Below are 18,210 nucleotides of genomic sequence, written 5' to 3' on the forward strand. Positions count from 1 at the left end.
TAAAGCTTGGGGAGTGTTTATTATACGTTTACTATGACGTTCAAGTGATGTGATTGTACTTGACGCGTTCGTCGTCGCCGCTGAGTGTTTTGAAAGTACAAGCACGAGTTTCTGACTAGCTCGGAATTAGCCTTTTTTTTTTCTTTTTTGCTTTGTTTTCTTTTTAAGGATCCTCAAATGTCTGTCTGTTGTTGCTGCTTCAATCCCACTGCATAATACTTGTCCGGTTCGTTCGTGTGTCTTTCTGTCTGACTAGCTGTTGCACGGCATCTGTCTTTGTGTACGAGTTTCGGACTATAGCGGGGGATAGGATTTTTATGTATTTTTGTCTTTGCTTTGCTTTCTGCTTTGCTTTCTTTTTGATAATCCTCAAACTGTTCTCTGTGATTGCTGCTGCGGTCAAACGTGACTGTCTGCTTAGTCTAGTTTGCTCGTGTGCGTGTCTGCCTGACTAGCAAGCGCATTGCGTCCGTCTTTGTGCGTTTGCGAATATTTTGTGCGCGTACATATCTGCGTTTATTTGTGTATTGTTACTTTTAATTGCGTCTGTCTGAGCCATTGTTTAAAGTTTGCCTATACTTAGTCTTGTTCCATGTCTTTGGATTTTGGATCATTCGGCTGGAAACATTGTGTATTACTGTCTCCGTCTGTTTCTTATTTTGCACGTGTCGCCCGAGTTTATCCTCACTTAATTGAAGATAGTTATGGATATTGCAACACAGTTTGTCATTAACAGCTACCCGACATCTTATTCTGGTTTGCACTACATAATCAGCGATTGTCTGACAGAAAACTCGTCTTATTCTAACTCAAGGTTGATTACTATTACAAGTCGTGAATTGCTTCATGCAATGGGAAAAAAGGCTGTATGAACTGATCTACACAAAATGTATACAAGTAACATTCGCCTTGTGCTGTGTTGTGTGTATGAACGTCCTGAAACAGTACTTGGCAATTGTCGCATGATATTGCGACACGGCGTGGCAGATTTTGCGACAAACTGTGACAGCGGATTTTGCGATAAACTTCTTTCTGCTTTTATATGACTCAACGCAAGTGAATTTGCGTGCTACAAGTTCTCTAGAATCTGTGAAAGCGACGGCCAGCAATTTGTTCCCATGCCCGAAAAAGCACACGTGGTCATACTCCCATGACACCGCAACTACTTTCACGCTAGTTGACAGACAATCGCTAACAGCCTTGTCACAGACGACAGCTTGTAAGTACAAATGCATGTTCGTGCACGGTAACTGACAGAAAGTTGCGAACAACCACCCCGACAACTAACAACATCTTTTAAGTACGAATGCAAGCGCGATGACAACGGTACGTCAACGGCATTTGGAGACCGACACGCACGCGAAGCTTTTAAACCTTCAAACATTCCTCAAATCTGTCACCCGGCGATGCAGATAGCTCCAGCCACAAGCAGGCATTCCTCAATTTGTCGACAACGCACAGACGGCTCTGGTTAAGCGGACATAAAAGCGACTCATTAGTTCAACGCGCGTACATTTCTGGCTTACATTTCCGAAGCTACTCCATCACCGGCCTCGGCCGCTTGCGCGCGCATGACGGATATGACGTCGAGAAATGTGTGAAGGGGACATGAATGTATGGCCTTTTAACAGTCTGCTTGACGCTGAAGTTAGCTCACAAAAATCTCTCGTACGTTTTGATTGAGGTGTAGGGGAGACCGGTGTTTGTGATATTATGGAACATTGCTTGAGGTACATTTGTTCGTCATTTTGCTTTGATGATATTTTCTCTGGTTGAAAACCTCTTTGAGATGTCAATTTTTGTTTCTACGATTTGTTTGAGTTGATCTGATGATCCGAGTTTTGACTATCAGTGTGTATGTGTGTGTGTGTGTGTGTGTGTGTGTGTGTGTGTGTGTGTGTGTGTGTGTGTGTGTGTGTCTGCGCTGTTTTTATTCACGCGGGCGTACGTGAACCTGTTTTCAATGTGTGCATACAATCATGCCAGTGTATACATTTAGATAAAGTAGACAGTCTGTTTCTAAGATGGCGACTGAAGGGGACAGGGGGCGAGGGATTCCTCCTTCAACGGGCATTGTTGTAACACGGCGAACTTTACCAAGAATCCACTGAACATCGGAGTAACCGGCACATTTGCAAAAAAACACGTTTTCAACACTTCACTAATGCAGCTTCTTGTATTTCAAACAAGCCTTGGCTGTCTCTAGGCGTCCGCGATGAATGGGAAAGGTTTCCTGATGACTAGTTAACTGTGGAATTCATACAGACGCCGACATTAATAGTGCTTAGTTAGCTGTCTCCACAGTTACGTCATGTCAATGCTGACAGGAAGTGCTGCCTTGTTTAATATCCACGTTGCGTGTCACCCTCTCAGCTGAGCATGCGCCGAGGAATTAAAGCGTTTCCGATGCGTGTTGTGGAAGTGCTACGTTGAATATCCATGTTGCGTGTTACCCTTTTAGCTGAACATGCACCGTGGAATTTGGGTGGATTTGGAGCGTTTCCGGTGCGTGTTTTGAAAGTTCCCTGTTTTGTTGAATATGCATATAGCGTGTTTCCATAAAGCTGCGTATGCACAATCGAATTTTTGTGGATTTAGAGAGTTTCCGATTCGATCGTGTTCTAGAAGTACTACCCGGTAGTTGATTATCCATGTTGCGTGTTCTCATATAAGCTGACCATGGCATTCGACTTTTGTTTGGATTTAGAGCGTTTCCTATACGTGTTCTGGAAGTGCTATCCTTTGTTGAATATCCATGTTGCCTGTTTCCATATTAGCTGAGTATACGCATTCGATTTTTGTGTGGATTTAGAGCGTTTCCGATGCGTGTTCTGGAAGTGCTACTTTGTTCAATATCCATGTTGCATGTGACCCCATTAACTGAGCATGCGCATTCCGATTTTGTGGATTGAGAGCGATTCCGATGGGTGTTCTGGAAGTGCTACCTTGAATATCCATGTTGCGTGTTCTTATTTTCGCTGACCATGGCATTCGATTTATTTCTTATTTAGAGCGTTTCCGATGCGTGCCCTGGAAGTGCTATCCTTTGTTGAATATCCAAGTTGCGTGTCATCCCATCAACTGAGCATGCGCATGCGAATTATGGTGGATTTAGAGCGTTTCCGGTGCGTGTTCTGGAAGTGCAACCTTGTTGAAAAGCCATGTTGCTTGTCACCTTATTAGGCCAAAAAAAAAAAAAGGTGTGGTTACGGTAACATAGCCAAAAAAAATAGGGTAGGAAGGTAGGCGATCACTTTTTTTTTTGTTTAACTTTTTTTTCTAATGTGTACAAATTAAACCTACTTGACAGGGAAATAAATGTGCGACTCGGGCGATTTTGCTTTCATTGCGTTTTCTGCACTCGGTTGTTTTTTTTTTTTTTTTTTTTGACAAATGTAATAAAAAGTTATAGGGTCGGCCCCTAAAAATAGGGTAGGTCGGGTTACCGCTGCCGTGTGCTGACAAAACCGAGTAAGTCCATTTTTTTCAAAAATGATATTTTTTGTTCATCAAAGCTTAGAAATTAAGGCGCACCTTGTGTGTAAATTGTGACTTTGTGAAATAAATAGATAAGGAGATATAAAAAAGTAAGTCCACACCTTAAAAACTGTTTAAAGTACATCTGCCATGTGCTGACAAAACCGAGTAAGTCCATTTTTTCCCCAAAATGATATCTTTTTGTTCATCAAAACTAAGAAATCACGAAGCAGCCTGTGTGTAAATTTTGACTTTGTAAAATAAATAGATAAGGAGATATAGAAAAGTAAGTCCACAACTTCAAACATTTCTCAAAAAAAATTACATGTCAATTTGCTGGTAAAACCAAGTAAGTCCATCCACCAATCACAAGAACCTTTATGACGCTATAACCAATCAGAATGCAATGTTTTTGCCAGTATGACGTCAAAGTCAATCCGAATATTCTTGCGGCATTTTACTTGTTAGTAGGGGTGCTAGTTTTGGTGCAAGCGAGAGAGAGAGAGAGAGAGAGAGAGAGAGAGAGAGAGAGAGAGAGAGACTAAACAGGGAGAGAGTGAGAGAGGGGAAAGAAATCAGGTCCGAGGGGGGGGGGGGGGGGGGGATGGAGGGAGAGAGAGAAATAAAGGGAAAGAGGAATTAGGGAGGGAGGAAGAGAGTAAGAGGGAGAGAGATAGCGAGAGAGGTAGGGAGGGATAGAAAGAGAGATGGAGGGAGGAAAAGAGAGAGATAGGGAGGGATAGAGAGAGAGACAAGGATCGTCAGGAGAATTATATATAGATAGAGAAGAAAAATGTTTAAAATAAAACGTCATAAGGTGACGTCATTATGTCTCGCCTTATCGAAAGAGGTCATTTGTGTGTTCTAAACTTTAAATGACGTCATTTGTGAGTTCTAAACTTAAAATGACGTATTTTCTGTATGGGTCGTCTGACAAGAATTTTAAAACTATCTTTATAGGAAAATTGGGAACCCCTTGGACTTACTTGGTTTTGTCAAAACATTCATGCACACTTAAAAAGTTGTTTTTGGTTGTGGACTTACTTGTTCATATCTGCTTATCTAAGCACTCTAAAAAGTAGAAATTAGCACACAAGATGCGCATTGATTTCTTCTTTTTGATGAACAAAAAATATGATTTTGAAAAAAAAAAGACTTACCAAAGCGGAAGGTCGTGGGTTCGAATCCCGGCCGCACCTGACGGGTAATTAAGGTGAAGATTTTTCCGATATCCCAGGTCAATTTACGTGCAGGCCTGCTGGTGCCTTAATTATCACCCTTCGTGCGTACACGCAAGCACAAGACCAAGTGCGCACGGAAAAGATCGTGCAGTCCAAAGCAGAGTTTGGTGGGTTATAGAAACACGAAAATACCCAGCATGCTTTCACCGAAAACGGCGTATGGCTGCCTAAATGGTTTTGTAAAAACGGTCATCCACGTACAAATCCACTCGTGCAAAAGCACACGTATACGTGGGAGTTTCAGCCTACGAACGCAAAAGAAGAAGAAGAAGCAGAACTAAAACGCCTTCACAAAAATTGCGTCCTCGCTGTTAAAACCCGTCAATCGGGACAGTGAATGTTTCCGTACCATGTCCACACGCCATCTGAATTGCTTAATATCAATTCAAACGTAACACATCTATAAATAGATTCAGGAAACATTGACACCTGCAATAAAATCACTTTCGTGCCTGTGCTAGCATTTTAATGTCCAGAAATATTTCTAAGACATCAAACCCGGGTAAATAGTGTTTGATTTGAATTTCAAATAATGTGATTTAAGGTTGTAACTATAAGCTTAGTACCCAACTTACAACAACAAAACATTACCGGATCTACAAAACATGCTATGTAGCTTAAAAACTTGTACGTGAATAATATGTATTTTAGCAAATCTCCGCAATCGGATATGCTCATCATTCTCCAAGGCACTCAAACTAACACTCACGTACACAGTCATACACAAGAACCAGCTTTTATTCTTGACTGGACATAGTCCTTAGATCAAGACTGGTTTTAATCAGAACAAACACACAAACGCACACATTGTTACAGGTTCGCTTCGAAAGTATCTGTGAGAATCGTACCGAAATGAGCCAGAGCGTTGTTTAGAGATCAAATAAGCAAAGGGAAGTAAGCGCTCTAATGTGCACACGATATGTGTAATAGAGTAAGCGAGAGTTATACGGAACGTTTCTCCTGGCACCTGAGAGAATAACGCATTGAAATGAACAAGCGACTTTCATTCTCAAAAAAAAGCATTACTTTTTCTTCCAAATGTTTTGACAAAACCAAGTAAGTCCACTTGCTTAGATCTGTCAAATTTTTTAGATCTGATATAATGGAAAAAGGTGACAAAACCAAGCAAGTCCACAAAATGCCCAACAAAACAAAAACCATCCATCAGATCATTATCAAACTCGGGTTGTAAACGTACATTAATGCTATTTATCTTATTATCTCTGTAGGTTGATCAAGATAATCGTCACTTTTGAGAAATGTAATAAAACAGAAAAAGTCGTTTATCTCAGAACTAGGTTCAGTGGACTTACTCGGTTTTGTCAGCACACGGCAGACCGTAACCACACCTATTTGTTTTTTAGGCCTTAGTTGAACATGCGCGTTGATATGTATGTAGATTTATACAGTTTTCAAGGCGCTTGTCTGGTATAGGTTGAAATAACTGTGTCTTATCCTGAGAGGGCATCCGTTGTGAAGATAATACGACTTATTATCTATACGTTTTAGGATTGTGATAGATGCATTTGTTACTATCTCTTACCAACAACTCATGTGCGCGAGAGTGTGCGTGCGAGTGTGTGTGTGTGTGTGTGTGTGTGTGTGTGTGTGTGTGTGTGTGTGTGTTTGTGTGTGTGTGTGTGTGTGTGTGTGTGTGTGTGTGTGTGTGTGTGTGTGTGTGTGTGTGTGTGTGAGGGCAGTATGGATTGTGGCGGACGTGCCTGTCTGGAGTACTTTGGGTGTTCTTACTTCGTATGTTTTATTGTTCTTATTTTAGTTTTTACATTTAGTCAAGTTTTGACTAAATGTTTTAACATAGAGGGGGAATCGAGACGAGGGTCGTGGTGTATGTATGTGTGTGTGTGTGTGTGTGTGTGTGTGTGTGTCTGTCTGTCTGTCTGTCTGTCTGTCTGTCTGTCTGTGTGTGTGTGTAGAGCGATTCAGACTAAACTACTGGACCGATCTTTATGAAATTTGACATGAGAGTTCCTGGGTATGATATCCTCAGACGTTTTTTTTCATTTTTTTGATAAATGTCTTTGATGACGTCATATCCGGCTTTTCGTGAAAGTTGAGGCGGCACTGTCACGCTCTCATTTTTCAACCAAATTGGTTGAAATTTTGGTCACGTAATCTCCGACGAAGCCCGGACTTCGGTATTGCATTTCAGCTTGGTGGCTTAAAAATTAATTAATGATTTTGGTCATTACAAATCTGAAAATTGTAAAAAAAAAAAAATAATTTATAAAACGATCCAAATTTACGTTCATCTTATTTTCCATCATGTTCTGATTCCAAAAACATATAAATATGTTATATTTGGATTAAAAACAAGCTCTGAAAATTAAAAATATAAAAATTATGATCAAAATTAAATTTTCGAAATCAATTTAAAAACACTTTCATCTTATTCCTTGTCGGTTCCTGATTCCAAAAACATATAGATATGATATGTTTGGATTAAAAACACGCTCAGAAAGTTAAAACGAAGAGAGGTACAGAAAAGCGTGCTATCCTTCTCAGCGCAACTACTACCCCGCTCTTCTTGTCAATTTCACTGCCTTTGCCATGAGCGGTGGACTGACGATGCTACGAGTATTGCTGCGTTGCATTGCGTTCAGTTTCATTCTGTGAGTTCGACAGCTACTTGACTAAATGTTGTATTTTCGCCTTACGCGACTTGTTTAAGGTTGTTGTCATAGTTTGTTTTGGTTGTTTTAAGAGCAGATGAGCCACGCTTTTCCATCTAATGTAATTAATTGTATGGACAATAAATGATCTTATGTTTTGTCTTATGTCTTATGTCTTGGAGCATTATTGTGTCAGAGAACATATGTTTTGATGGGTGTCTTCTTTAAAAACTTGTTTTACATTTAGGTTTTGCTGAGTTGTGGAACCGTGCCTTTTGTGAAACATATATATATTCAGTATATTTATATTCCTGCTAGGTGTTTCGTGTTGACACGTATGTACAGTATGTTCCTCAAAAGATCAGCTGTACTATTAAACAATGTATATAAATGGTTCGGGTTTGGTTGTGAAGCAATCGAAGGTCGATTGAAAAATCATTTATTAAAGTCATGTGTATTAATGTCATGCCTATTGGGGGATTTACAAACCCTCTTTTCTCTTGAAAGCTTTGTTTTTCTCTCCCCCACCCCTTTCATTCTCTCACTGTCTCTGTCTCTCTGTCTCTCTGTCTCTGCCTCTTTGTCTCTCTGTCTCTGTCTCTCTGTCTCTGCCTCTCTCTCTCTCTCTCTCTCTCTCTCCCCCCCTCTCTCCCCCCTCCTCTCTCTCTCTCCCTCTCTGTCTGTCTCTGTTTTTCTCTCTATCTCTCTCTGTCTCTCTGTCTCTGTGTCTCTCTGTCTCTCTTCTCTCTCTCTCCCCCTCTCTCTCCCCCCTCCTCTCTCTCTCTCCCTCTCTGTCTGTCTCTGTTTTTCTCTCTATCTCTCTCTGTCTCTCTGTCTCTGTCTCTGTCTCTCTCTCTCTCTCTCTCTCTCTCTCTTTCTCTCACACACATTGTTCTCCTCCCCATCTCCTTCCCTCTCCCTATTTTTCTTTGTGACTGCTATATAACTCAAAATATGTATTGTGATTGTATCATCACATAGTTTGACTGTAGCTGACGGATAATTGTCAACCTATGTAACGCTGTTTTCACGTTTCTCTATGTTTCAGATTAATGGTTTAACACGCACTCGGTTGTCTCACGTGACGAGGTCAAGATGGGACAAGGTGAGATATTACACACGCTTTAATGATTAGTCATGAAGATGTGGGAGGATATAGAAAAATAACATCCTCTTTTTAATTTTGGTAGGATTGTACTAGTATTTGTCCCTTTTTTTCTGACTTTCAGAGTTTGTCTTTGTGTAAGTTTTGTGAATTTACTTCTCGGTCAGTGTGTGTGTGTGTGGTGTGTATGTGTGTGTGTGTGCGTGTATGTGTGTGTGTGGTGTGTATGAGTGTGTGTGTGTGTGTGTGTGTGTGTGTGTGTGTGTGTGTGTGTGTGTGTGTGTGTGTGTGTGTGTGTGTGTGTGTGTGTTGCTTGTTTAGGCGTTTAGACACATACCATACGGTAATAACTTCTCATGTAGCTGAAAATCAGCCCCCTATAGCTTTCCTCTTTTGTGGATGTTTTCGTTTTTATCTCGTTTTCATTTTTTTTTTAGATTTTTGCTCGATGTTTGACCTATATTGCACAACAAGTGCGATTAGGTCGGGGCGGAGAAATCCGAAACCCAACTTTACTGCTTTTTACATTTAGTCAAGTTTTGACTAAATGTTTTAACATAGAGGGGGGAATCGAGACGAGGGTCGTGGTGTATTTGTGTCTGTGTGTGTGTGTCTGTGCGTGTATCTGTGAGTGTGTGGGTAGAGCGATTCAGAGTAAACTACTGGACCGATCTTTATGAAATTTTACATGAGAGTTCCTGGGTATGATATCCCCAGATGGTTTTTTTTTCGTTTTTTCGATAAATGTCTTTTATGACGTCATATCCGGCTTTTTGTAAAAGTTGAGGCGGTACTGTCACACCTTCATTTTTCAATCAAATTGATTGAAATTTTGGCCAAGCAATCTTCGACGAAGGCCGGACTTCGGTATTGCATTTCAGCATGGAGGCTTAAAAATTAATTAATGACTTTGGTCATTAAAAATCTGAAAATTGTAAATAAAATTATTGTTTTATAAAACGATCTTAAATTACTTCTTTTTTTTCATCATGTTCTGATTCCAAAAACATATAAATATGTTATATTCGGATTAAAAACAAGCTCTGAAAATTAAAAATATAAAAATTATGATCAAAATTAAATTTCCGCAATCGATTTAAAAACAATTACATCTTATTCCTTGTCGGTTCCTGATTCCAAAAACATATAGATCTGATATGTTTGGATTAAAAACACGCTCAGAAAGTTAAAACGAAGAGAGGTACAGAAAAGCGTGCTGTGCAGCACAGCGAAACCACTACCGCGCTGAACAGGCTCGTCAGTTTCACTCCGTTATGCACAAGCGGCGCACGACGGTCATTGTGAAAAAATGCAGTGCGTTCACTGAGTTTCATTCTGTGAGTTCCACAGCTTGACTAAATGTAGTAATTTCGCCTTACGCGACTTGTTTTTAAATGTTAGCGTGACAGATTACATTGCTTGCACCATGCGTCTTCCATAGACCGTGAACAGGGCTGTCGCTTTGTGAAGCATCACACTATTGCCCTCACACGCCAACCTCGCCCCCAAACCGCCCCTCCGCCCCCAGACCCCCCACCACCACCTACAACCCACGACCCACACTTTTTTTGTATAACTATGTTCCAATATCTTGATTTCGTGGAAAGTTGTTATGGTTGAACACTGTTTTTTAATGCCAGTTCTGATCGATTGTTACACTTGAATTATGATTTGAATGCGGTCTTTAAGGTTGACATTTCAAATTTCAACACCTGATGTGTGTATTTAGTCTTGAGCAGCTTATTTCTTTTTTTCTTTCTTCTTTTTTTCTTCTTTTTTTGGTATTGTGTTGAGGTGGGGAAATAGTCTTCTTTTATTAATAACCAGAAACATCTCTGTGCTGTTTAAGCTTCCATTTACCAGTTGCGAAATACTTATTCTCAATATTTATTCTACAAGCTGTAACCTATGTGTGTGGGCGTAAAGACGAAGCGAGTGATGACGTGATTAATCGGTCTTCTTCATCCACTGATGTATTGGTATAGAAGGCGAAAGGTGTTGTACAAGATGGATGACTTAATCTTATTTGGATGTGCAAATAGCTTCAGCAATCTCGGGGCGTGAGAGAGATTACAAGTAAAGCAATCTGTTACCTTGATGTTACTCGCGTACTGTGCAGAAGTGTAGTGGGACACGAGATTGATGTTACACGCGTTTGGTGCAAAAGTGTGGGACACGAGATTGATGTTACACGCCTACTGTGCTGACGTGTGGGACACGAGATTGATGTTACACGCGTACTGTGCTGACGTGTGGGACACGAGATTGATGTTACACGCGTACTGTGCAGAAGTGTGGGACACGAGATTGATGTTGCACGCGTACTGTGCTGACGTGTAGGGCACGAGATTGATGTTACACGCGTATTGTGCAGATGTGTGGGACACGAGATTGATGTTACACGCGTACTGTGCTGACGTGTGGGACACGAGATTGATGTTACACGCGTACTGTGCAGAAGTGTGGGACACGAGATTGATGTTACACGCGTACTGTGCAGAAGTGTGGGACACGAGATTGATGTTACACGCGTACTGTGCAGAAGTGTGGGACACGAGATTGATGTTACACGCGTACTGTGCAGAAGTGTGGGACACGAGATTGATGTTGCACGCGTACTGTGCTGACGTGTAGGGCACGAGATTGATGTTACACGCGTATTGTGCAGATGTGTGGGACACGAGATGTATCACAGTATGACGTCATTTGTATGCTAATGAAGACGTTACTGCCATCATATTAGAAGCTGATGACGTAAGTTAAACTTGATAATAGTTTAGCTAAGTTCACTTTACTAAGCTCGCTGCAAGAAGCTTTGGTGTTGAATTTGGGGTAACATTACCTTGCTAAGTCAACTCCGGACCCAATTTGAGGAAGGCCTTGATCCTTAGAAGAAAAATAAAAACGATATTATTGCAGGACTGATAATCTGTAACCCTTTTATGGGATGCTTTGTCTTGGTCAGGCGTGAATCTAGACATTAGCTAATAAGTAAAAGACTGGGTGGCCGAGTGGTAACGCAAAGCGAGAGGTTGCGAGTTCGACCCTGGGTCAGGGCGTTAGCAATTTTCTCCCCCCTTTCCTAACCTAGGTGGTGGGTTCAAGTGCTAGTCTTTCGGATGAGACGAAAAACCGAGGTCCCTTCGTGTACACTACATTGGGGTGTGCACGTTAAAGATCCCACGATTGACAAAAGGGTCTTTCCTGGCAAAATTGTATAGGCATAGATAAAAATGTCCACCAAAATACCCGTGTGACTTGGAATAATAGGCCGTGAAAAGTAGGATATGCGCCGAAATGGCTGCGATCTGCTGGCCGATGTGAATGCGTGATGAATTGTGTAAAAAAAAATTCCATCTCACACGGCATAAATAAATCCCTGCGCCTTGAATATGTGCGCGATATAAATTGCATAAAATAAGAATAAAAAAATAAATCCCTGCGCTTAGAACTGTACCCACGGAATACGCGCGATATAAGCCTCATATTGATTGATTGATTGATTGATTGATTGATATGACAATGCCCTGAATTATCCCCGTCAGAAGGATTTTCAGAATGAAAGAAACAAAAGTCGCACACAAACGCGCACGCACGCACACGTGCACCCCCCCCCCACCACACACACACACACAAGTGCGACAAGTGTGTTTGTGTGTATGTGTGTGTGCGAGCGTGCGTGCGTACGTGCGTACGTGTGTGCGTGCGTGCGTGCGTGCCTGCCTGCCTGTCTGCCTGCCTGCCTGCCTACCTGCCAGCGTGTATAATGTGTGCTTTACACCTGATGGTGTGACGGCGAACACAAGAAGAAGAAGAAGATGTGTGCTTTACGATTGAATGCAAGAATTTTAGTCGGACACTGACGGCACATGGCTCAATGGAATGAAATGTAAAATCGATAATGATTGAGTGTCCGTGTTGTGTTGTTCAGGGGTTTCCAAGCGGCAATCCTACACTCCGGGGGAAACGAAGGATGCAGGTCTGCCCACTCCTCCTCCCGCGGACCAGAATGGTGACGTCAAGACTGGTGCCAACAGGCTCGTGGAGCTGCTGTCCAACAAGACACATCACGATGACATCACGCGTACGTCATCAGCCCCCGTGACGCCTTCTTCTGCAACTTCTCCAACAGGTGAGAGAGTGTTGTATTTGTCAGTGTGGGAGAGCGAAAAGTAACACTTTGTTTGCTCTGTGTGTACTGCGTCGTGCTGGCAGGCTAGCAGTCTGGCTCCTTGTCTCTCTCTTTCATTCTCTTTATGTGTACCTCTGACTCTCTCTGTCTCTGTCTGTCTGTCGTTTATATTGCTTATGCCACAACCCTCGTAAAATAAAATTTGATTTGATTTGATTTGATCTCACTCTCTCTCTCTCTCTCTCTCTCTCTCTCTCTCTCTCTCTCTCTCTCTCTCTCTCTCTCTTTCTCGTTCTCTCTCTCTCTCTTTTCTCTTTCTCTCTCTCTCTCTCTCTTCCTCTCCCTCTCTCTCTCTCTCTCTCTCTTTCTCGTTCTCTCTCTCTCTCTCTCTCTCTCCTCTCTTCTCTCTTCTCTCTTCTCTCTTCTCTCTCTCTCTCTCTTCTCTCTCTCTCTCTCTCTCTCTCTCTCTCTCTCTCTCTCTCTCTCTCTCTCTCTCTCTCTTCTCTCTCTCTCCGTATAATCTGTCGTTTTGTCTGTCTGTATGTTTCTGTTTTCCATTCGCATTTCTTTCTTGTCTCTGTCTACCATCGTCTTTGTTCAGATCTGAATGTAGTCGTTACAGAGAGAGAAATAGAGAGAAAAGAGAGGAGAGCTGGGGGGGGGGGGGGGGGGGGTGGAATGCAACACCTCACTCAATCCAAAAACTCTTCAATCTAAAGTAAGGTTTTAAGCAAGCATACCCAATAAAATGTCATTTTTTTTCCAATGCTTGCAATCAAAACACACAAAACGCAAGCATTATTTTTCATTCACATTACTACACCCACGATACAACAAACAGAACGCAACCTTTGAATTCTCTTAGAACTACTTAAACTACCCCCCACCTCCACTCCACCCCCCCCCCCCCACATACACACACCTCGCAGTTCAAACACAACACCTACAAACAACACAAACCTCAGTTATGACCACTTACCCCCCATACTTGAACAATCACTTCACACATAAAACACCGCCTGTAGTGTTAACATACCCCGTAGCTGCTCAGTCGGAAGGCGTTAAACCTTACCGCCATTGTGTGTGAGGCGCCCTTAAGTAATCCTGGCTATCCTTTGATCAGAACTACGGGTGTTGTCCAAGCGGGCAGAACCACCCGCACCCGGGGTATGAAGTGCTCCGGGTTCAATGCCCTAGCGGTCAGTGGTCAGCGGGTCTGCCGGTGTAGCGATGTGAGATTGGCCACTCTGTCACCTTTCCCACTCGGCCTCGTTGATCTTGTATAAACTCCACACTGAACACACACAAAACACCCTTCGATAGTACTGACGATCGACCTTGGGCACCTTACATTCATAGGGTCAAATTTGTCCAACCAATTTTGTTTAATTCAAATTTAGAAATTGTATTCATCCTAAAATGCTTCCCTTCTCATTCAAGGGACGTAACCACTCGGTACACGTTTTCGAAGAAATCAAATTTTGGGGTAAAATCTATTAAATTTCACCACCAATTTTTTTTTTTTTTACATTCAAGGAACTTACATGCTTTTCGTCCTTAAATAAGTTCACTTCTTTAATTTTACCAGGAAACAACATTTCAGTCTCGAGTATGTATCGAGACGGAAAGGTGACAGAGTCGCCAGTCTCACATCGCTAAACCGGTGTGACGATATCAGTTTTCGCCTGAGACCAGCTTTCGCGTTCGATATATACTTCAGACTGAAATGGCGTTTGCTGGTCAAATCAAAGAGGTACGCTTATTTGATGGAGAAAAGCGTGTCAGTTTCTTGCGAGTGAAGAAAATTGGTGGTGAAATTCAATAGATTTTACCCACAAATTCAATTACTTCGAAATCGTAGTTACGACTCTTGAATGAGATGGGAAGGATTTTAGCGATGAAGCAAATTTTTAAAATAAAGTTAAAAAAACCTCTTTTTTTTAACGAATTGGACGCGATGAATGTAAAGTACCTAAGGTCGATGCTCAGTACTTTGGAAAGGATGGGAGAGGGGAGTCAGTATGAAGTTTATACGGGATCTACAACACCAAATGTAAAAGCTGGTCTCATCCGAAAACTGGTCTCGTTACACCTGGCGTGTTTCGACGCACAACAGGTTGAAGAGTTTATTGACCCTCACGTCTGAGACTGATAAGAAAGCTTCATATTTGCCAGCCAGCAAAATATCTACAAGTTTCATTAATTGAGCAGTGAACATTTTATCGTTGTTGAATTAAGCAACGATTTACTTACATATTGCTATTTCATATGTTACGTGGATTTCCATTGGTCAATTGGGCAAAACTGAGCTCAGTGCAAAAGTGATATCGACGACATTTCCGTCGATATCAGTTTTGATATCGACGACCTCTTTATTGCTTCCCCACTTCAAAAACAAAAACACCTAAATTTAAAAACAAACAAATATATATGAAAATGTAATTATCCCAGAATTTAGTTGAGCAAGTGACTAAAGACGTTTTGAAAGGAAAGACATTTTAACATACTGAAAAGTAAGTGAACAAAAAGAAATAATCAGAGGGAGGAATATGGAACAGCCAAAACTGAGACAAATACTTTTGTAATAGCAGAAGATATCATCACACAGTCCGTCAATATTGGGTATTGTTAAAAGTGAATGTGTCTCACATGCTCGCTTGACACAGGCACTTTAAATTTGCCAGCCAGCAACATGTCTACACATTTCATTAAGTGAAAGTAAAAATGTGACCTCGTTGACTAAACAACAAAGCGGGTAGCAAAAATGTCTACGTGATGAAGTTCCTATTAAACAAATGCTACCCTTTTCCAAACATCTTGGGCCTCTGAATGCCCCAAGGACATTCAATTTCCTGTCCAAACATGTCACTGATTATGTTATACAATGCTGATTACAATCAGAAGCAGATCTACAGATGTCTGTGACACTTTGTAATCTGCTGAATGTTGTGTTGAAGAAAGAAAAGCATGTCTGTGTTTTTACACCGAACTGAATGGGGTGGAGATTTGGCCATGAAACCCTCATCGGAGTTTTCCCAACTTTCTCTGTGTCTCTCTCTTGCTTTCGCTCTCGCTCTCTTTCTCTCTCTGTCTCTCTCTTGCTTTCGCTCTTGCTCTCTTTCTCTCTCTCTTGCTTTCGCTCTCGCTCTCTTTCTCTCTCTGTCTCTCTCTCTCTCTCTGTCTCTCTCTCTCGCTCTCTTTCTCTCTCTGTCTCTCTCTTGCTTTTGCTCTTGCTCTCTTTCTCTCTCTGTCTCTCGCTTGCTTTCGCTCTCGCTCTCTTTCTCTCTCTGTCTCTCTCTTGCTTTTGCTCTCGCTCTCTTTCTCTCTCTGTCTCTCTCTCTGTCTCTCTCTCGCTCTCTTTCTGTCTCTCTCTCTGTCTCTCTCTCTCGCTCTCTTTCTCTCTCTGTCTCCCTCTCCCTTTCTTTCTCAGCATTCCATCTCTCACCATCCAATCGTTACCCTACGTCCCGCCACTATATATGTCTTTTTCTGTCTCTTTCTCTCTCTGTCTCTTTATATCTCTGTCTCTATCTGTCTGTCTATCTCCCCCCCCCTTTTCTCTCTCTCTCTCTCTCTCTCTCTCTCTCTCTCTCTCTCTCTCTCTCTCTCTCTCTCTCTCTCTCTCTCTTTCCTTCACTACTCCACCTCTCACCCTTCAATCTCTACCGTACACACCAAAAACAGATAATGCAAGACGATGGTGAAGTAACGAAACTCGTCATAAAGAGCGAAGGGTAATAACATGAAGCTCATTCACCTGCATAGAACACGCTTATGTTCATAATTATCATCCTGATGCAGTGACCATGTCGCATATATTTGTTCTTCATATTCATATTCATCTTGTCTTGAAGGAAAGACAGTTTGATAAATCTCAGTTTTCAAGACCGAAATTTAAAACAAAATAAGAAAATACAGATACAACAACAACAACAACAACAACAACAACAACAATAACAATAACAACAACAACAACAACAACAACAACAACAACAACAATCATCAAAACGTGTTTCGTGAAGGCCTTAAGCCTGATATTAAAGTGACCTCACGAAGCTAGCTGCAAACAGCTTTTGCAATGATGTTTCGGTATAAAAGACTTCACAAAGTCATCTTCGAGCTGAGTCAAGGAAGACCTTAACCCAAAACCTCTGTCGTTGTCGCTGGCACCATCATAACGTTGCATCTTTGTGTCCTTGCAGACAAGAAGAAGAGGAAAACTCCTCGCTTCGTCTTCAGCCTGAAGAGGACGGGGTCAGGCAAGAGGTCTCGCAAGCCCAAGAAGGAGGCCAATGGAGTCCGACCCATGTCCTACCCGGCTCCCAAGTCTGGGGACCACGCCAACAAGGACGGACACAGACCTCAAAGTGAGTAGAACAAGAACAAGTAATTTTGTCTAAATCACAAAACCAGCAAGGTATGTGTTATAGGAACGTTTAATTGTGACAAAACTAAACGATACATATGTCGTGCCGAATTCACGGAATTGCCGAATTCGCGGAGTCGGCAACATTTTTGCCCATTTCGCGTAATCGGCAAAACGCTGCCCATTACGTGAAATCGGCAGCGTTTTGCCGAAAATGCGGAAAGGCTTCTAAAATTTGCCCATTTCGCAAAAGCGACAGCCAGTCTGTTACTTTTTGTGTCACCAGAACATTGCATTAACATTGCTTTACATCCCAACTATGTTTTGTATGGTCTATGTCGGTCTGTGTCGAGCATAACTCCGGAAATGCACGAAAACTACACTTTCTGCAGTAACTTGCCATAACTTATCGATTATTGCAATATCTATCCATTCGAGTATCTAGTTGTCTAAGTGTGATGATATCCCAGGCATTTGAGAACTTTAAAACCAAAAAGTGGCTGCCGATTTCGCAAAATGGGCACATTTTAGAAGCCTTTACGCGATTTCGGCAAAACGCTGCCGATTTCACGTATTGGGCAGCGTTTTGCCGATTACGCGAAATGGGCAAAAATGTTGCCGATTACACGGAATCGGCAATTACGTGAATTCGGCACGACACAGACACTGATCTTCGACCCAGCGGTCTTTGAAGTGAACAGACGAGCACAAATTGTCCAGAAGCTCGGTCGGAAGACTCATTCAGTCTCGCTTGTGTCTTCCGAACGAGCTTCTGGACAACTTGTCAGATAAGTTTGTTTTCTGTGTTACAAGTGTTCGTCTGTCCGCTTGGTCGAAGATCAGTGACTGTATCGTTTTGTTAGTCACAACTAAACGTTCTTACAACATATCTTGCTTGTTTTATTATTCTGAATTTTAGAACGTTGGCACTCCTTTTTTTCTTTTTTTTTTAAATATTATTGTTTGTCTTTACAAAATAGAACTTTGTCTTTAGGCCTGCTTCACAACAGACGAATTCAGTAAATAACTGCCGGATGTGTATGGGTTGTGAAAAAGAAAATACCCTTGCTCTTAGTCAGACAAAGAATCCACGGGCCAATCACTAGCGAAGGGTGTGTCGGACACACGTGGAAAGGGAGGTTATTTGTCTCACTAGAAGCAAGGGCATTCACTCTTTCACCACCCATACAAACCCGACAGAGTTATTTGTCTCACTAGAAGCAAGGGCACTCACTCTTTCACCACTCATACAAACCCGA

The 18,210-nt window shown here is 41.8% G+C and overlaps 1 protein-coding gene across 1 annotated transcript in view; it reads left to right on the forward strand.

Annotated features, from left to right (window-relative positions):
• Window positions 1-8,391: 8,391 nt before the first annotated feature.
• LOC138961643 (microtubule-associated protein futsch-like) overlaps window positions 8,392-18,210 on the forward strand; it is a 30,617-nt gene continuing 20,798 nt past the window's right edge. The window contains exons 1-3 of the mRNA XM_070333315.1: window positions 8,392-8,453; window positions 12,385-12,585; window positions 16,788-16,952. Of these exons, the coding sequence (XP_070189416.1) occupies window positions 8,444-8,453; window positions 12,385-12,585; window positions 16,788-16,952 (376 nt within the window). The 5' untranslated portion in view covers window positions 8,392-8,443. The remainder of the gene's footprint in view (window positions 8,454-12,384; window positions 12,586-16,787; window positions 16,953-18,210) is intronic.

The sequence above is a fragment of the Littorina saxatilis genome, linkage group LG3, assembly GCF_037325665.1.
Source record: "Littorina saxatilis isolate snail1 linkage group LG3, US_GU_Lsax_2.0, whole genome shotgun sequence".
In the NCBI taxonomy this organism is placed as follows: domain Eukaryota; kingdom Metazoa; phylum Mollusca; class Gastropoda; order Littorinimorpha; family Littorinidae; genus Littorina; species Littorina saxatilis.